The sequence below is a fragment of the Odontesthes bonariensis genome, chromosome 3 (genome assembly GCF_027942865.1).
Source record: "Odontesthes bonariensis isolate fOdoBon6 chromosome 3, fOdoBon6.hap1, whole genome shotgun sequence".
Taxonomy (NCBI): domain Eukaryota; kingdom Metazoa; phylum Chordata; class Actinopteri; order Atheriniformes; family Atherinopsidae; genus Odontesthes; species Odontesthes bonariensis.
The window spans coordinates 26503289-26524345 of record NC_134508.1 but is presented as its reverse complement, the minus strand read 5'-3'; the positions used below and the strand labels follow the sequence as shown (position 1 = coordinate 26524345).

Here is a 21057-nt window from a genome sequence, read left to right as displayed (position 1 = left end):
GTTTTTTGTGTGTAGCCTACACATTGTTTACTAAATGAAATGAAATGATTATGCATCTGGCCCCTATTTTTGGCTCCTGACAATGTTTCGCCTCTCATTTGAAACGCGTTGATCTGTTAAGGTCACATGTGTAGAGATTCCACTAAAGATGTGTGGCCTCAACAACCTCAGTGACTCTCCAGGTGTGAAGGACACCACAAGAGCTTAAATGCCTGGAACCCACCACCAGTCAGATAGAAGCCTTTGATAGCCTGTGTTATCGTGTCTGTTTATGGTTACCTGGCTCCATCATCAGCTGCTGGGTAGAAAATGTTTCCAGCAAACAGAGCACACTGCAGGGTAGATGTACAGTGACAATATGTTTTTGCTATCAGGGTTTTATGTATCTCAAGATGTAAGTCAAAAGCAAACATACAACCAGGAATGTGTGAGAACCTGAGCTGTCACACGATAAAACAACTGAATGGTCATTTTATTGCTGATGGTGATTGTACTAACACAGACCTCACCTAAACACATCTTTACCTGAACTCTGCTGCCATGTCAACATCTTTGGAGGAATAAAAACCCTCAACAGTCCTATCAGCTACGAAGTCCTCCCATATCAATTTGATCCATCAGACCTTACTTCCCTTGCCTGGTTCCAGACTTTAGACTTAGTCAGTTCCACGGAGCTGATGCTGGAAACAGAGCGTAGCAGGTTGACAACTCCGTTTGATATCAGGTAAGTACTATCCTGCTTCACCAACCACCTCAATGGAGGTGACTGATTTCGTCTGACTGACTTGATGAACTGTTTCTAAAATTTCATTACACTATGATGAAATATTGATAAATTAATTGAATTTGAACCGTTATGAAACATTTAGTATTTTGAGTATTCAAAGATTTTCTAACGTGCACAGTAGTTTCACCTCCCAGTTGCAGGTAACTTGCATTCTTCGGACATCCATAGATGTTCCAGTGTACAACATTTGGACGAAGGTGCCGTGTATTGACAAAGAATCAACAGACAAATCTCTAACAGAGCAGACAGCACCTCTCCGTGGCCGTGCACACCTCAAATCTACAAATTTGCATAATGCTGTGCACATTTTTCCTTAATTCTTTTCTAACTTTACGTGTTCATGCAAGTAATCTCATTGGAGTCTCATTCTCAAGCTAGCCCTCAGATGTAGTTTGTTACTGACAAATTTTGGCCTCATAAAATAAAAGCCTAACTAAGATGGTGAACATTGTAAACAAGTTTTTACCTCCAAGAGATTCAGATACTGGACAACGTCAAAAGAACTAAGGGGGTCGTAACTTGCTGATTTAATTTCAATATTAGCGACAACTGACCAGCTCGATGACCGGTGCAGGAAATTCAATTCTTGTTTGTCCCATACAAAAACAATTAAAATTGTGCTTTAAAAACTTCACTGCAAGTTTGATAATTCTTGTTTACAAAATAGCACAGGCGGTTGTGATGTTTCAGAAGTAAAATTGTTTGAATCGAGTTAAACGTCTGGATGTAGATCTAATCGTATCACAGTTTAACATCCAAGCCAAAACATAGCTGTGGTAATGTTGGAACTATGGAAATGTTGGTGTAATGAAGAGGTCGGCAGACAGCGAAGAGACGCCTGGCAGTCTGCCTCTGCTCCTGCTGACTGCCTGATTGTTTTGGACAGACTCTGATTTCCCATCGCTCCAGTTGATGGGGAACCCAGCAACGCAAAATACATGGAATCCATGCAGGTTTTCCCTGGTTAAACCCCCTTTTTAAATCTATTTTCTCAAATCATGCACTACATGTTCACACATGCCCAGGACTGCCAATAATGAAAGACAAACACTTTGCATTCACAGAAGACTGCTCTTGTCCACATCAGAGATTGGTGGACACCAGCAGGGAAAGGGAAAGGAACAAATCTTTATGCTGTGACTGGAAAGCATGATGATGAAGTATGGCGCCTAATAGTATGTCCTTTTATCATATAGTTGTCCTTTTATCAAATTACACAATCTAAAAGCTAACTGGACACTGCGAAATGTTGTGTTTAGTGTCAGTGTTCGTTCTCGTACCAAAAAAAGCTGATGTACAGTGAGCTGTCATTTTGACTGATGTGAGGTTGTCTGGCAGCGTGGACTAAGGAGCTGACCGTGGATGAATGGGAAATAACAATGAGAATGAAAAAGGAGCTTGCCAAAGATATCAAAGCTGCGTGGTTTGCCAAAATAAATGAACTGATTCCAAAAAACTGGTGTGCACAGAAAACAAAACAAAAAAAAAACTAATGTGGAGCAAGTCATTACACCAATTATTTCTTCACGTCAATTACCATTTCATTTTCATGCTGGAGGAAAAAAAACAACTTTTATAGCTGCACAACAAGCCCTGTCAACATGAAAAATGTGCTACCATTTTACAACTCTGGAAACTAACATCATATATGAGTTCATTCCTCAGCCAAAAGAAGTTGGACGAGTCTATCACCATGTGACATGGTAATGGTTTGTAAAGAATGTGCAGGTTATGTCATTCATTTGATGTAAAACCTTGCTGTTTCCCTAAACCCTAATCAGGTATTTTATGTCCTAACCTTTGCTGAGTGTTTAGTTTTTTTGTTAATTAATTAATTACCCAATCGAAACCTATAGGTTTCCCTGTCAAAAGTTAGGAGACGATAACATAGTCAAAACAGGATTTTACTACAAGATACAAAACCCTGGAAAGCCTCAAAAAAGAGGGGTGTACAGTGAAGTGAGAGTCATTGGTTAGAGAGTATAATGTCTTCCAACCTGAACAGATCTCTGAGGTAACTTGTTGAACTTGAAGAGGTTATATTCACAGAATAATTCAGCTGTCCTATCGATTCTTTGCCCGATGTTATGTTTGAATGATAAATAATACTGTAATACCATTGAACAATGATGTGCAGTTACAGTGGCAAAACTATGTAGCCTATACATAGTTATAGTCTTTACATTTGGCTGTCTAAAGAAAATGAAAACTTACTAATATGTTTTTATTTTTGATATGTTGCCAAGTCAGTTTTAAACTTAGTTTAGTTAGAGATGTTGTTTTTGTTTTCAGCTCCTGTCTGGTTGGGTTTGGCACAGCCTGGGGCCAGTACTAAGAAGTAGGACTAGTGGCTTTGCATGGTAACTTCAGGTATTATGATGCCAGTTAATTCCTTACCTGAATGTATCACCGTGGAGCAGGTTAGACTTCAAGCATGAAGTAATAGATTACGACATGGATATACACCACTTGCAAATTAATCAATTCTCTTGGAAACTGGTTGGAAAAAAGGGAGAAGGGAAGCGTGTAAACAGACCATGCAGTTTGATTTTCACGAATCTTAATCTTCACAACATAACTCAGAACAGGGGAGTGCTAATTCTACTAACTTCTGCCATCACGTCCTGCTTCACAAACAGAAATTATTCAGCAAACCTAAAAATAGGAACAAAACAAACGAAGAGCTTTCTGGAGTGAAGATGTGGAACATCTTTAACTGGCTGAGTCAGTCACCTGATGTCACTTCGACTGAGCTGGATTCACTCATTTAAGACAAATTAGCCCCAAAACAAAGAACAGCTGAAGGTGACTGCTGTGAAACAAAGGTTATGTCTGATTCACAAGAGTTTTAAGCTGAATGTGAAATATATTTTTGACATTTCCTTCTTCGTGTCTAATTACTTTTCTGCCCTGGAATCGTGAACCATGAGTTTAACCAGTTACAGTATATCTCTCAGACATTTCTGTAATGAATGAAGCTTAAAAGAAGCATTAACCGTTCTATTTCAAACTGAATGTGCTGAGACTGAAGAAGGAGAAGTGTTTAACCATCTGGACTGTTCCTATGTCGAGGCCATTTTTTCAGTCCACAGTTTTAGTGTCTCTTTAGGAAGTTTTCAGTGTCTTTGGGGTATAACACCACTCAATGGAACTGATTCTTTCTCTGGTGCAATAAGCACAATAAGTAATGCAAGAAATGTACAGGCCTGTGTTTATCCTGTCAGATATAGAGTGGGGTTCAACTAAAACTACCACTTTTTGTAGTTTTGACTACAATCCTGGACAAACCTTAAGCTTAGGTATAGTGCAGGCTTTGTCTCTCAGTAAGACTGTTTTGTATTTGTAAATGCAAAATGTTTAGAGCTTCCTTAAGTTGCCTTCCCAGATGCTTCCTAGCTACTGAAACCAGTGGAATCCAAATCGAACGTAAGCAAGCAGGCCCTTTTCATATTCTTCCCACTAAATTTCCTGATGGAAGAACCAAGTGAACTCATCTGAATACATATTCCATTCTGTTTCAGACAAGTGCATTAACTGCCATGTTCGTAAATATATGTTATATCACAAATTAAGAACCGAGATACTGAACTACAGATACTGAAAAGGTTATTTTCCCTGAGCAGAGACAGCATTTAGTGATCCTTCTTTTTTTCTTTTATGCACATTATATCCTCCTTTTACAAAGATTGTAGCAGGGGACAAAACTCCAACATCGCTCATTAGAGCTTCATTGTTGATGTTGTTTTGCTGCTTTGGGTGGCTACAAAGATTGTAATGAGCTGTCCACATCTCAGAGTCACCAGTTGCAAAGGGCCATCTGTGTGTGGGAGTATACCTCACAAAATAATACAATATCCCCCTGATTTAAATGATTGTGTCATTAAATTTTTTTACATGTTACTTTTTAACATGAAAAACAGGGAGCTGTGGGTCATTCATGATCATATAAGATACATTTTATAGAAACAAACATAACTTTCTTTCTTAAATACATCTTGTAAACAGTGAATTACCTATATATATTAGGTAATTTACACTTTCATGCAGAGTTGGCCATAGCCCAGAACTCAAATGGGATACAGTTGGTTTAAATTTAGATATCCAGTATTATAATCGGATATTTCTACCATTTTATGAAGCAATAATAAGGTTATATTCCTGAAACCTTAAAGTGGTCTTTGTTTAAAACCACCTTCACGTTTTCAGTGCTGAAAATGGTCTGCTCGTCCGTTCTCATCCCAAGATGTCACATTCTGCTGTTATTAAGATTACTTCATGGTCATGTAGTCACACAAAATTACTCCTCTGCATTTGACCCATCCAGGTTGGCACCTGTTGAACAGGTAATACACAGGGTCACACACTCATGAAGACTCATGGCAGCCAATCACAACATCCAGTAAGAGCACCTCAGCTGTAATTTTGTGGCAAGGAGGTGGACTGCCACCCCTCCAGCTGTCAGTCCACCAATCTTTTTGAGCTGTGAGAGTGGGAATCGAACCACGACCTTCCGGTTATTGGATGGCCCACTCTAACCACTGAGCCATGGCTGCCCTTAGCATCTGAAAAAGGCCTTACAACCAGAGGAGAGACTGCATTCATGAAACGCAGTCTGGGCAGATCAAAGATCAAAATGAGACATGAGAGGGTATGTGTTAAATCCACAACTACAATCAGGGTCCTCAAACTTACTTCAAACAAGGAGAAGTAAGGTGGTGGAAAGTAACAGATCTGAGTTTGAGACCAGTTTGGACCAGCTATCTATTCACATAAGGTCTCTTTCTTTTTTTTGTCACCACTTTGTGGCTGTTGCAGAGTCTCAATGGTTAAGTTTAGGAACTTAACTGGTCAGGGGAAAAAAACGTGGTTCCTTTTAAGATACACTAACTCACATCTCTAACCCACTGCTCAAATCTGACACTAATGGATGATAGAACTGCAGCATGTTACACTGTATGAATGGAAACAGGTTTGGATGTCTGTGATGACAGTTTGAAAGGTGCTAAACCCAGAAAAAAATGCATATTCAGACATAATTTTTTATTTTTTTAAAGTCAACCATATTTTTTTCAACTGGTAAATGATCAGTCTTTACACTTGTGGCTGAATCTGATGGGAGTTAGTTAGACTTTTCCACGCCCACACATTCTTGGCAAAGGGGCAAGGGTGTGCGCTCATATCTATGCTGCTGCTGTGCCTGGTTTGTTCCAATAAGAATATTAAATATGTAAGTGTCGGAGACTTGCAAATGTAAACCTCAGAGCTGAACGAGCGTCAAACATTGATCAGGGATGTCATCAGCCTAGAGAGAAGTTTCAGCAGCTTGTAATTTCACGAGTGAGAGGCAGTTGGTTATAACAAATGGTTTAACAAATTCAAAACACACATTGAATATGGTTTCTGTGATTTCTGTCTGATGCTTTGTGCCTTTGGTCAGATGCTGTGGCAGTTCCATTGTGATATGGTATGTTGAGGGTACTCAGGAAATGGCTGTTATAGAAAGTCCACCTTTCTCTGTGGCAGAATGTGTTCAAAATAAATATTGAAATTGGAGCAGAGATGAGACCAGGGTGTGTCCGCTCTCCGAGTTTGACAGTATATCATTTCCAGCAGAAACATGCCATTACCTAGATTGTTTGGCCATCTTCTGGGTGTAAAGGTGCACCTTGTAAATGTTGAATGTGAAATTACAATCCAGCCATCAACTGCTGTGGTAAACAATTTATACCCCCTTCCCTCTCACGCCCAGTCGTCCTGCTTTAATTTGATCTACAGGACTCTGCTTTGCCTGCCGGGCTGCTGTCTACTCGTAAACATGGCTCACTTTGCTAGGCTTCTGTAGTTCAAGAGAAGGCTGGAAGGCTGGAAACCATAAATCTTTGATCATTCGGTTGAAAAGCCGACCTTGGCTGTCACTGGTGAGTCACACGTTGCCTCAGTCACTCTGTCACTCCTGCCTAAATTCACCTCTGAGTCTGCACAGTTGTATGTAAGGGAGAAAGTAATGCTTGACTTTGAGTGTCCTGATGTTAAATGTCTGCCAATGTCGAAACTAATGCTGACAAAATCAGTTGATGACACTTTAAAAAAGGAAAATTAATAATAATTTGACTGGTCAATGAAAACTTTTGACCATCTCAATTTCAAGTTTAAATCACACGTTTCCAATAGTCAAAAACTCCCAAAAATCTATTTACAAAAACGAAGAAGTAAGAATACCAACTTATTTTATTTTGGGAGGGTGGTATGATCTGCTATGCCAAATTTCAGGAAAGTTTGTGGGGAGTTGGTGAATGGGAGACTGTCCTCCAAAGTATGACCCCACGGTTGTATGATCATACAGGTAGATACCACCGGTAGTAATGTTTGAAGAATATGTGACATCTAGTGGTTTTGAGAGGAACTGCATGCACCAATGAAGGTGGAGGTTACGTTGTAAAATTAGAAAACGAATGCATTTTAGCCCTTATCATGATCCTTTTCTAACCCAGTAGTTTTCATTTTTAGCTAAGTGATGTAATAGCCTTAATCCATCCAGCAAGTGACAAAGTTTCATTGTAACATGTTGTTTTTACATGTAATCAGGGCAACCAGCAAAATGGTGATTATGAAGGTAGTGGTTGCGTTGTAACAGATGTCATATGTTGGTCCTGAACTCTTATCATGACTGCATGAATGATTGAAAGCGCTGTGTGTCATGTGGCATCCAGCCCCCATCAAATCCTCCCTCCTTTTGAGGATTTGATGGTTTGTTAAAGGAAAGAATTGAGAATGACGCTTGCTCCAAGTTAGAAATGCTGCAATGAGTCATCTTTCCCTCATGCTGCTTGTAGGGGCAAATTTTTTACGGGACACAAGTATGGGTTGTACCTATATAAACAAACTATATGGTAATTCATTTGGAGGAACTGTTGTACATGGACACAGGAATAACAGGATCAGATTAGGATAGCTTCTGGTAAAACAGCAAAATACAGCACTGACCTTGGTGGAGGATGTGTTCTGTGGGCACTCAGGTTCTTCTTTGTACTGCTGTCCCTCTAATAAGAATAACAACAGCCACTAATAAGAGCCACTGTGAGCACCTCAAGGCTTTCCTGCACCTATTAATGGGATGTGTGTGTTTGTGGTGCGAAAACTAGAGTGAGTATAGAAAGGACTCAGTTCTTGTTTTCCTGACAACCTTGCTCTCAATTTATACTGGGAAAGCTGGTGAGTTTCCTGTAATTTGAAGCCCTCTAGCACCAAAAGTGTCTGTCCGTTGGCTGGAAAGTTGCGAGAAGAAAACAAGTTATCATCAAAAAATTATGTAGATGGAGTGAAAAAAAAATGTACAGCTTCTTCCAGTTTTGCATATCAGTTTAGCTCTGAAGATTCCACCTTTTCATTTAGATGTAGATTTATTTTTGTGTAAATTGTTGACTGTTTTGGAAACTGTATGATATGCTGCAACTACCTCAAGGGACGAACCAGTGTCGTCTCTACACCTAACAGACAACTTCACAAAGAATCAACTTAAAATTGTGTCTTTTAAGCACTATTAGAAGCAGCCTGGCACGACAACACATACTTTGTTCTCATTTCTTAAGTTGAATCTGTGTAGAAATGCTAAAGATGAAACTGTTTGACAGTCATGAAATAAGTTATTCTCAAAGAGCTATTAGCTGACACTTCGGCATATCTCAACATGGTGTGCTGGGTTTTCTTAAAACTGTAAAGTGGAGCACAAAAGAAGTGCCAGGTATGAAAAATAAGTAACTATTTACAACAGATGAACAGCATCTGAAGGTTTGGTTGTTTAGAAATAGAAATAGAAAAAAAAATCCAGCAAAGACCTGACACAAATCTGAGAGATGCATCTGGACCTTCAGTTGATCCGTCTACTGTTAACTGAGGCGTCATCAGAAATGATCTCCATGGAAGGAGGGGAAACAGGAAGAAAAGGCTGAGGTGTGTCAAATGACACAAGAAGTGAACGGAAAATAAAGGGCAACAGGTCTCATGGAGGGATGAATCCTCCCCAGAGCCCTGACTTCAACATTATTGAAGCAGTGTGGGATCATCTTGATGGAGAACAGAACAAAAGGCAGCTGACATCCAAAGAAGAGCTTTGGGATGTCCTTCAAGAAGCCTGGAGAACTATTCCTGAAGAAATTACAATAAATCTTGTTGAAGAATATAGGTGCTCATACTAAATACTGACTTTCAAGTTTGTTAGAATTGTAAATGTTCTGTTTTTGTATTGCGCTGTATTTGTATTTATGTTTGCACATGTTTGAGTTAGTTGCAGCACAGAATTTCCATTTTCCTGGCAATTTATACAGAAATGAGGGGTGACTGAAGACACACCTAAGACCGACATGAATTATGGGTTTTGCCCTTGATCATTCTCCATTCAGCTGAAGATATAAGACTGTGATCTTTACATTTGAAGAGAAAAATGGAAACCAATTCTTCCAAGGTTGAAAAAATAATCTTAGCCCACAGGACATTAGCATGTTCTGAATTAGCTTGTTCCAACTTTTAATAGAAGCCCAGGGCTCCGTGTTTTTATGGTTTGTGCCGTCATGGTGAAATGATTCAACATGACTGGATGTTGGTGCTTATTTTATTCACATGTTTGTCCAAAATTAAGTCTGATATCTTCAGCGGGCATGGGAACGTTGGAATCTTACAAACAGAACTTCAATTAAAGCACTGGCTTTAAGCAGTTTCAGTCCGCACTGCAGGAGTATGTGATTAATTGACAGATTAACATATAATTGTTATTACAACCTGTTTTTCTTTCTGGCTGGTTGCAATGACAAAATGCTCTATCACTCAACTGGCTTGCTTTGAAATGTGTATATTTCAAATATGTCAGCATTGACCAATAAGACTGTGTTACCACACACAGGCTCTGACTAATATGCTTTATGACCTCTAAGAAGCCTTTTGTTGAGACAATTTCTCAACTCTGCATTGTGTTCTTACAGTGAAAAAGACAAACATATCAGACATTATTGCTGGGATAGTTTTCATCATAGAGCGGATTATATACTGGACTGAATGTGACTTTCTGTGTCTTGTTAATAGATTTAGCCTAATAATGCCCCTCTTGACCAAAAGAGGGATAATTCTGGGGAAAACAGCCTTGGATGTGTCTCAAGTGTCTCAGACCACACAAGTCTTATTCAGAAAATCCCACTTGTGACATAGACTAAAACGCTTGACAAAGACACTTGGGAGCTGCTTGACCTCCATGGAGAAAACATAATTATCAGGTTTTCATGCGGTTTGCCTTTTTAACATCTCAACTCACTCTCATCTCTTTTGCAGCTGTCCAGTCTCTGAACAGCCTGAACGACCATATCGCTCAGTTCATGGTGACTCGACCGTGTAGCCTGGCTGATGAGAATGAGTCCTTCATCCCAGGAGAAAGGGACACCTTGAGGAAGTCAATGACCCTGATGAGGCACCTGCTCGTGGACGCTCAGGTAAAGCTCTTAATGAGGTCAATAGTCATTCAGTGGATGTTTGTAATGTATCTCCCAGATACTCAGCCAGTTACAGAGCAGGATTGAGTGCCACAAGATGAATTTTATTCCATTATTCCTATCCCAGATTTTAGAAGCATACATTTTTATTCTTTTTTTTCATGAGGAAGTTTTGTCTCTCACGGACAGCTCAGCAGGACTTTGACTGGTTGGAGGCTGCTGTGAATACAATTTTGGTTGCTTGGTCAGCCCAAACAGCAACCTCTGGGTCTAGAAAAGGCAGATAAGAGCCAAAAACTGTACATCATTAATGGCCACTTGATTACACTATAACTGCATGTTTCAGATTATGCTGGGATGTTAAAGATTTCCCCAATCCCTATACAGTCCCATAGAAATGTCCAACTCTTCTTTTTGTTCGTTTGGCCTCCATTTTCACTGTTGAAGTCTGTTTCGTTATTTACACAATGCTGCCAGTATCACTCTGATCAACACATCGCTCCGTGTTACGTTCTTGTAGGTTTGCAGACGAAGGTTGTGGCAGCAGTTATGCTGCAGGATGATCACCCCTAAATAATGATCGTCCTGTAGCTAAATTATGAGCTATTCAGAACGAGGCCAGAAAAGAGCAAACATTCACCACCTAAACCAACTCAAACATAAAAGCATTTCTAAGTAGTTTAGGCCAACACTGACCAAGTTGGTAACCTCGGAGTGTTGATAGACTCAGATCTGACTTTCAGCAGCCACATCAAAGCTGTCACCAAGGCAGCTTTTTACCATATCAGAAACATCAACAGAATTAAAGGTTTCAGAGCTCTAAGATCCAAGCACTCAGGTCAGCTGGTCCAGTCCAGAGTCCAGACTAAACATGGAGAAGCAGCATTTAGCTGTTATGCTGCAAACAAGTGGAACAAACTGCCAGTGGAGATTAAACTTTCACCAAATGTAGACATTTTTAAATCCAGGTTAAAAAAGTTTCTTTTCTCATGTGTCTATGCATGAAATCTGCACGGTATCTTTTAATTTATCTGGACTGTTGCTTGTTTTTAAATTCCTTTAAATTATTTTATTTGTTTCTCTTTATATTCTTTTATGTATTTTTAATGCTTCTTACACTCCCTACTGCAATGCTTTTATTTTATGTGAAGCACTTTGAACTGTTTTGTACATGAAATGTGCTATACAAATAAATTTGATTTGATTTGATTTTGATAGTAATGTCTACACAGTGTCACATTTGCATCAGACAGTTGAGTACTTTGTCCCTATTTTCTCAACCAATTGAATATATTCCTTGGAACAAGACAAATGTTCATGTCTTTGGTTAAGATACCTCGTTGTATTATTCATTATATTATGCCAATACTATTTTTTTCTTCTTTTTTTAATGGCACCCCATAGGTTTTTCTTGTGCTCACTATAGGCTTCGAGGCACTATGTCTGTGAGATCCATTTCTTAAAGGCAACTCTGACTCCAAAACCCAAAATAGTTGCAACCAAACTTTAAAGCTAGATTGATGAATTAATACTCCAGTAGCTTTTCACAAGAATCTTTATATTGTCCATGTAAAGATTAAATTAATTTAGGTCATGCTTATGCTTTTATGCTTGTTAAAATTTCAAGTGAACTCAAAACAGCAATGTCAGCAGCGAAGGCCCCAAAGATATCAACAACAAATGACATTTTATGATTTTTAATTATACCTCTCGCTCTTTCATACCTGCATGCTTTGTATGCTTTTTGGATTTATATGTTTTGTTGGAAACAAATTCAAGTGAAGGAAAAGCATTTCTGTTTTCTCAAAACGTGTTAGTGTAACATGTGTTTAGGATTGAATCCAGGGTGTTTTCATCCTGGCCTGCAGCAAAGCCAGTCCAGCACTGCAGAAACTTTGCCAACCTCATCGATGCTGTGAACAACTCAGAGCTGAACTTGTTTTTTAAGTGTTTTTTTTTTTTTTTTTCCCTGCTAATCCTCTTCTTGGCTGCTTTCTGTTTAGAGTTACTTCTTTGACTTAATGCAGTCTTTTAGTCTTAGGGGTAAAGAGAGAAAAATACATTCTTTTGATCTGAGTTTTTATTTAAAAAACATCTCCTCATCTCTGCTCTGCCTCAGATGAAATTGTAATTCATCTGTATGGTGCTGGTATTATTTGTCCTTTTATCTAATACCACTGCTGCGTTTGGATTAATGCTCGATGAATCTTGACACAGTGATGCAGTTGTGCCATCCATCACCCCCATCAGCAACTTGCATGATAGAGGAGTCCTCAACCTTTCTCCTGGTGATATTTTCTCAGACGCCATGTCATTGATTAAACTGAAGGTAATTCAGTAAAAGGCCATCGCTTTCACCTCAGCTCAGTTATATGGAAGCTCGGATGAAAGATTGCTAGCCCACAGTCTGTTTCTCCAGTTAGTCAGGTATATAGCAGTGGGAGGTGATGGATGAGCAGGAACCTGAGCTGGGGATGAAGTGCTGATTATCTCCCCAAGAAGTTGTACATGGAGAAAAAAAAGTTTGCGGCTGTTCAATGTTAAGTGAAGCATTCAGACAGCAGTCAGATTTCTCTGCCTGTTGGCCTTTTTTGCGTCAGACAGTATACCAACAGCTTTTACACGTTGCCTATTTTTTACTTGGATGGAGTGTCAAATGGAGACCTCTGTCAGCTGGAGACTTATCAGTCTGAACTGGCAGGAGGACAAAGAAATATCACCAGGACATACCGATACTTATTTATCTATTGCAAGGCTACAGTCAGTTTCCAAAAGATGGAACTGGTTCCATGTCCCAAAATATATACTGTACCATACACTAAATATACTTGATTTTTGAAGATCTATGCATATCAAAGGTATCATTACTCCATAATGCCCCACTCTGACAAAGTAGCAAAGCTTAGTAAAACACATTTTGTTTCCAAAGTTACAGTTTAGACAGTCATCCTTTCTTTGCTACAGAGTTATATAATTATCAATGCTCTGTAGCAGTGACACACATGGCCCACAATCTACAATTCTGTTAGGGTTACCCTTTGAGTTGAATTAGACTTTGGCAAAAAACCTGGACTTGTGAAACTTAGCTGATAAACCTTTGTATCTCTTTGTGAACTTTTTGTCTGCTAAGAACAGTACACACAACATTTATGTGGCAGCTTTCACTTTCAGTCAGTGGTGTCTTTATTTTTGAGATTTGATTTACAAGTGTTTTCATGGCACATTGGCTAACTGAAAATTGAAAAACTCCCCTGAAAACACCCCGTTCTTGTTTTTCTGCGCTGACCTATCCAAACATTAGCCTCAACACTGGGATAATTTAATTTGTGACCATTTAAAATTCTAGCATTGCACTTTGACGAGTTAATAGCAAGAAGAGTCCAAACACAGGGCAACAGAGGCTCAATGCAAACAAACAGGCAAGTTGCAGTTTGAAGACTACATAAGGAATCAAAAAAAAACAGGGAATACATGAAAACAACATTGCGATGAAAAAGTTTGACAAAGAGAAGACAAAGATCAAATTTATTTATCTACATTTTTTTTTTTTTTTTATGGTAACAAAACACCAGACAAAAAATGGAGACTGAAAATCAGCTTATTTAGAGGCATCAACCTGCAGTCACTTAAAGAATTTACAAATTGTTGTTCTGCTCTAACAAAAGGAAATTTTTGGCCTGCAATGTACCCTCTGTCCTCAAACAGTTAATATCAACTTTTTCCACCTGTTGCATCCTTTCTCCTCGGTTAAACAGTATCTCAGAAAAATGAGCCTCAACAAATGGACACAGTATGAGATTTATAATGAAAAAACTAAATCAGGTAGTTTGTAAATATAAACATACGGCTATATAAATATTCCAGCCAGGAACACGCAACATTAATTAAAAGACAAGTCTGGAATTATTAGGTGTCACTTTCTTCTTCTTCTGATAGAGTTCAACCACCAACCTCAACTAAGTGATCCCCCAATCAAACTAACCCACTCAGAATCAGTTATGGAACATTTGATGAGTGAATTTCATAAATTAACTATTTACTTGGTAGTTAATATGTAGTCACTAACAATATATTATCACCTAACGGAGGTATGTCTTTGTTTTGGAGGACTGCTTGTTTCCTCTTTCAGACAGAACATAAGCTTATCCAAGATCTTTGAGTTTTGGTTACCTTTGACTTCAGCTACTTGCAGATTACTTTACTCACATTACAGGATCTGGATTTAATAACCAGATTTGATACTTGATTCTGACTTAATTCTCCAGCCCTCATCTCTTATCTTAATCTTCTTTATATGAGCAGCCGGAATGAGCTGCACGTAAAGAATAATGTGGACAAATTATGCATCAGATTTCCTTGTTCTCTGCATCTCAGGGGTCAAAGTCAAGTGTGATCTCATCCCCGATGGAAGAGCTTTGCATTCATGGAGAGTTCTGTCTCTGCTGTCTGATGGAAATTAAATTTTTTTCTTTTATGCTTTTAATGTCTGATCCCCTGTTTTTAAATGCTTGTTGCTCTCTTGAAATTCAAGCCAGGCAACTCAGAGATGCTCACTTGCAGTATTTGTGCTCCTACTGAATTGGAGAGAATTTTGCTATAAAAGACAAAAAAAAACCCGACCTATCAAGCCTTCCTGTCAGTCATAAAACCAGGATGTTTGCATATATTCAGAACTCTTGAAAACATGTCCTGACGCCAAATGTTGTGTTTGCCCATGGTTGAAAACATCTGATGAATTCAGCATTAAAATTTTGCTTGCGTGGTCACCAAATGGCAGAAAATTAATTTAGAAGGATTTGAATGGTTTCTCTTTGAATGCGGTCCCAGAATTGATTGCCTCATTTGTCATTTGCACAGATGAATTATTTATGTTCCGGTTGCTGTGCTGGGGTGACTAATCAAATGGATTTCAGTGGGTATGGAAGTTGTGAACTGGCATTGTGGAACACTGCACTGCATTCGAGCCTCTGCTGGAGCAGTCAGTAGGTATGTAATAGGGGCCTGATGACAGCGTGACAATAGACACGCTGCTCAGACAATGCCAGCTGCCTCTTCTCAGTCTGGGCAGTGGGCCAGTTCAGGGCAAATACTCAGCTATGAGGGTCAGTAACCACATTCAAAGCAGCACCTCAGAAAGTCGGTTTGTACAAATATCTCCAGGTACTTCAAAGTCTTTACCTGAAAGCAAATTTTTAGGAGATCTAAGATGCTACATCAGGGTCACTTTAGGGATTTTGTTCTCTGGACTACTTTTTTTGCTGCACTATATAATTTGTTCCATTTGAGAGCTGCACGATGGTTAACACCGTCGCCTCACAGGAAGAGGGTTCCTGGTTTAAATCTCGGGGGGCCTATTTGTGTGGCTTTTGTATATTCTCCCCGTCACTCCGGCTTCCTCCCATCACCCAAAAACATGCATGTTAGGTTAACTGGTGACACTAAACTGACCCTAGGAGTGAGTATGAGCCTGGGTGGTTATTTGTCTTGTTTGTGGCCCTGTGATGGACTGGTGAGCTGTACAGGGTGTACCCTGCCTCTCACCCTAATGACAGCTGGGATAGGCTCCAGCTCTCCCGCGACCCTGAGTTGGATCAAACGGGTATAGAAGATGGATGGATGGATGTTCCATTTGAACAACTTTGAAAGAGATGCAATGGGATCCAACAGAAAGAGGAGACTGACAAAACACTTGACATGATGAATTTATTATACCAACAGTCACTGACTGTGATCACAGCTGCAGCAGCTCTGCAGCTTTGGCAGCATGCCCAACAATATTTGTTTACTTCACATACACAACAGCTGTATTGCACTTGCACACATTATAAACAAATGTGTCAAAGCCAGAAATTTAAAAACCAACTTGCCAGCATGACAAAGCCCACAGTCACAGTGACTGTAAACCTGCGCACAGGATCCACTGTAAGCACAGTTTTTTGTTCCACTCAGTTTGATAGTTAAGATAGAACGAAGATGTGTGGATATATTTGAACACAAGCAGAAAAGTCCAAGGCTGATAGATTAAGTTAAAGTGAACTAATTTGTCACTGATGTAAAACAGGTGAGACATTCACACCGATGTGAATCATGCCTTTATGTGTGCTGACTCAGCAGGAATATGAGAAAAGCATGTCAAAAGAAGAATAGACATTTGACAGGAATAAAGAATTATAACGAGCTTCACAGCAATATTTCATAAATGCATTATGTTGTGAATAATCATGTTGTGTCTGGTTTAGTGTCGTAATTTATTTAGCTAAAGATATTTCCACCAATTTCAAGCATGCATGCAGATGAAATACAAACAAGTGTAAGAAAGTTCAGCAGAATGCAGAAAGTTCTTAAAACAGTCATGACAGACATTTATCTGATGCATTCTGTTTGCGTTGCACTGACTTAACATTTATTTACATTTAATTCTGTTGGGCACAAAGAACTGGGCCGTGGAAGTACTTTACAGGAGTTGGTGATTACTTTTTAATGCGACATTTTTTTATAAAGGTTTTTGACACATATAAATGAAAGAATTTGTGCTCATTCAAAGATAGTTTGACGAAACTTATCTTCTACTATCACCTCCGAATGATTTAAGCATTGACTGTAATTTTGTAATGAACCTACACATCTAGCTCTGCTATTTCTCTTCCTTTTTTCACCAAGTTTCAGCACATAATAATGTTAGCAACACTCCGGTCAAGACTTAAATATTTCAAGAGCCGATAATGCTTTTTATTAAGCTATGTATGATTATTCATGAAGTCACCCACTGATTATCCTAAGACTTTTCTTTGCGTGCCAATATTTAATGATATTTTAGTTTGAATCAGCTGTCACAATAAAATTGCTACAGTATGAAAACTTTCACTCATCCTTTAAATATTGACAGTATCGCACTGACAGATTATGGGCTTTTATAACTTTACTATCCATGAAGTAACATTATCTTGTCAGAGTGGGAATATGTCAAATTCTGTGCCGGATCATCAGCCAGGCTCTGTGGTCTGTTTGTCTATCATCATCATTTTTCACTGGAAACTTCAAAAAACAAATCTAGCATGTTTTCATTTACATTTATAACTTGTGTAGCATTTCAACTCAGTTAATCCATTGCCTCTTCTTTGCAGCCTCAGTCTTAGGAAGACATCATGTTTACGTAGTGATCGAGGTCTTAAAAGAGCAGCATGTGAGGTGCAGCATTGTTTCTTATTATGCTGAAAACATTGCTGGCTGTAACACATCTGCAGCTGCTAGTGTGGTCATTTTAGCAACCATGTGGGCAGATCTTCTTTAATTCATTATTGACTTGAGAAGTATTACGGGAGCAATGTGAGCACAAAGTGAAACGGATTGGGCGGTGGGATTAATGATCCAGAAGGTGAGCTGTGGGTTGTGCTGCAATTGAGAAAATAGATCTTTTTAGACCTGGTACCTAATGAACTAATATTGAAACAACCTAAGAGAGGCAGAGGAAGATATAAGAGCAGGGAATCCAATACGGAAATGACAAAGGAGGGATAGCATCAAAAATGCAGTCTGAAATTAATCCATGTTTCCTGTTATTAGTATTTTTTGTCTGCCATTTTGAGTCTCGTTACCTGCAGGAAAAGTAGGTTATCCCGTGTTAGATCCCCTTAATGTGAGGCTGTCTTTGTTCTCTAAGTATCTCTCTGAAGAAGCAGCTATTACCTGAACACTTTGGAGGAATTCACAGCTTTCATCTCATTCCTCATTTACAGTTTTTCATTCTCTTACCTGCCTGTATGAAGATAATTCTATTTTCTACTTCTATCCTTTACATCTTTTTTCAGTGTTACACCCTTTGTGGTATTGGAGTGGGCTGGACTTTAAAGAGCTGGAGTTGCTCTTTTGTAACAGCAGTTTCACGTTTGTCTTTCACCAGTTTCCACATTGCTTCTCACTCGCACCAGGGAGACGAGAAAAATTAATGAGAAGACATAAAAATGACCACATTGGAGGTTCAGGGGAGACTTTAAAACATGTTTGCCACAGCCTGATTAGGCTCCTGACTCCAGGGTTAAAATGATAGTGTAGATTAAAATTTCCTGATGAGGTATGACAGTTACGGTTGTTCTTCAAATGCCATGAAGGAGACTTTCATTTCCATGTTGTTCTATGACTCCATCACATTAATAGACCCAGACAGTAATCTCTGAATCAGATGCTATTTTTGTATTTAAAGGATATATAATAAATAGGATCAAACCTTTGCTCTGGATATCTTAAGATTACAATGTGGCCTCCATCAGATGAAAATCATGCATGTGAAATTATGCGACTTCATTATCCTTCAGCCTCTCCACAAACCATCTGTTTTTGTGGTCCAGACTGTTTTATTCTTGCGTGTTTGGGGTGCACATGTTTCTATGGAAACCCTGAGCACTGTCACAAAGCTGATCCGGATCACTACACACATCTTTCAGCAGATCAAAGGTGTTCACCTCAATTTCAGACAGTGTTCGAGCGATATGAAAAGGCCGCTATCCCTGTCAGTCTCCTTTTGATTGACAGACGGTGTTTGGACCCTTTGCTACCTTCTCCTGTGGGGTTGTTTGTGTCTGGCTGAAGTGAGTAAATGTCTACGATTGACGTGTTCATGAAGGAGTCTGAGACGTCAGCACAGAGGGAACTTCATGTCCTCCTGTGACTTTCTCTGACAACCACATGAAGCTTGAAGTTCCTGCAGGAATATCCAAAGCTGTTACAAGCCCTCCATTCTGTTTTGACTCATCCAGAGAAAAGAAAGCACAAACTGGTCAATTAGTCCATTATTCAGCGTTCAGCTTTAGGTGAGCTTTCTTGTCGCCTCCTCAGAACTGAAACATGAATAATTCATTGGAAAACATCAGCCACCGTGTGCAGAGCAGGAGTGGGGGAGGACATTAGTGTGACGTGCAGTGACATTGTTGTGTCTTTTGTTTGCCTCATCTCAACCTTTTCCACATGTCAGCGCAGCCTCCTTAACACATATTGTGTTTTTGCAGTTGTTGGCTTTTATCTGGTTTACTTTAGCCATCTTTTATAGGCTGTCATCAAATGCAGAAAATCTGGAGGTGCTGAGAAGAGCGTGGAATCAAAGATTGGCTATCTACGCCACTGAGTTCCCTGTTGACCTTAGACAAGATTTAAATGCTCCCTGCTTGCACAGCTCGTAGAGTGGTGCAAGAATTATAAATGACTTACCTCGTTATCTGATTCCTTGCCAGAAGCAATCGCTCTGAGGATTCAGAGTAAGTGGGCATGTGGCCCACAATCAGACCTCAAACTTGTGGGATATTTTATTTGACCGCTGCACCCTCAGTTGGTCACTGATAGTTTGACAGCTTTAAATTAATCTCATATTTCTTTTAAACTAGTAGAGATGGTTATTGGATCGTAACAGATGTCTAGGTGTATGTTTGTTTATTTATTTGCTTATTCTGCTCTTTTTGTCTAAACACCGCACTTGAAAGCGAGATGGTGTATCTCAATTAATAAATCCTTCAATTAAGTTTAGTCCAAACTTTTACATGTAAAGATATGGAGATAATTGTTTTTTATGTTTGGATATGCCAATAAGATAAATCATAACTAAATATGGATTAATTTTCATAGACGTTCAGTAAACAAACTTAAGTCAATTGAACAGCTTAAACGTAATTTGTGTTTTTAACGTTTTCCTACAGTTGCTTCAAAGAATGTAATCTAGATAAATTTCAAAACCGGGAAAAAAAAACTTTTGCTGTAGCCTCACCTCAAGTATTTGCATGAAGGCATTTGAAAACATTCATTTCTTGCGGTTAGTTGAGTTGATTCAGGATGTTTTAGTTCTAATGTTCTAATGTTAGGGCTATGCTGTTCTTTGCATATCAGAAAGGGAACAAGTCATGTAAGAAAAATGTTTAGTTTTACTTTAGATCAATTTCTTGTCTTTCCATTAAAATGTGCGTCTATCCTCTTTGAAGAAAAAAAGAAACATGATCAGCTATTTAGTCTTCAATTTTTACGGTAATGAGTAATTGTGCTATAAAAGAGCACGTAGCTGCAATAGATCAAAACAAATCCCTACAAAAGTTGGTGTCTAGAAGTAGAAAAAAAAAGGATTAAGAGCTTCAGCAGAAGTTTGTCATGAGATTATGACAATAAATGGCTTGTTAAAGCAGGATGAGAAAAGTTATTCAATATCTTCATTTCCAATAAGGCTGGGCCACCAAACCTCACCTACCAAATTAGCTCTATATTCACTATGTAGCAATTAGAGCTAATATGAGTGCAAATGTAGATATATACATGCACACAGAGTATTCAGCAAGTACAATTAACATATAATCTTGTATCCTCTGGTGGAACTTGAAGTATACTGCAAAAGCAGACTTGACTGATTTAAAGTTCAGATTACATCTATAGACACATGTCGTTCATCTAAATTAGTTTATTCTAACGCTCTTATTTTGTGTGCTTTACTTAGCCCTAATCCACATGGTTCTCTCTCAGTTTACATCCCTCTTCTGCATATCATCCTGTTTCTGAGAAAAAGAGGATGTGTTATATTCATAAACAGCCATTTAAATGGAAAGATTAACCGAGGAGGAACAGAGAAGTGTAAATGCTGGAAATAGGATCAGAAATGTCACACGCAAATTATCATAATAAAAACCCAGTTTTGATGTTTTTGTAAGCCTATTAGTAAAATGGAAAGAGTCGGTTTGATTGTGTTGTATACGTAATAAATCATATTCTTAATGTTCTTTTTTGCTCTCGCCCTCTCTTGTTAGTATTCATTGAATATGATTGCAG

At 38.8% G+C, this 21057-nt stretch overlaps 1 protein-coding gene across 5 annotated transcripts in view; it reads left to right on the top strand.

Moving 5' to 3' along the window:
• The window catches only part of kaznb (kazrin, periplakin interacting protein b), a 131987-nt gene that overhangs the window by 19974 nt on the left and 90956 nt on the right, over nt 1–21057 (top strand). For all 5 annotated transcript variants that reach the window (XM_075461310.1, XM_075461311.1, XM_075461313.1 and 2 more), the window contains exon 2: nt 10106–10263. In XM_075461310.1, coding sequence (XP_075317425.1) covers nt 10106–10263 — 158 coding nt within the window. The remainder of the gene's footprint in view (nt 1–10105; nt 10264–21057) is intronic.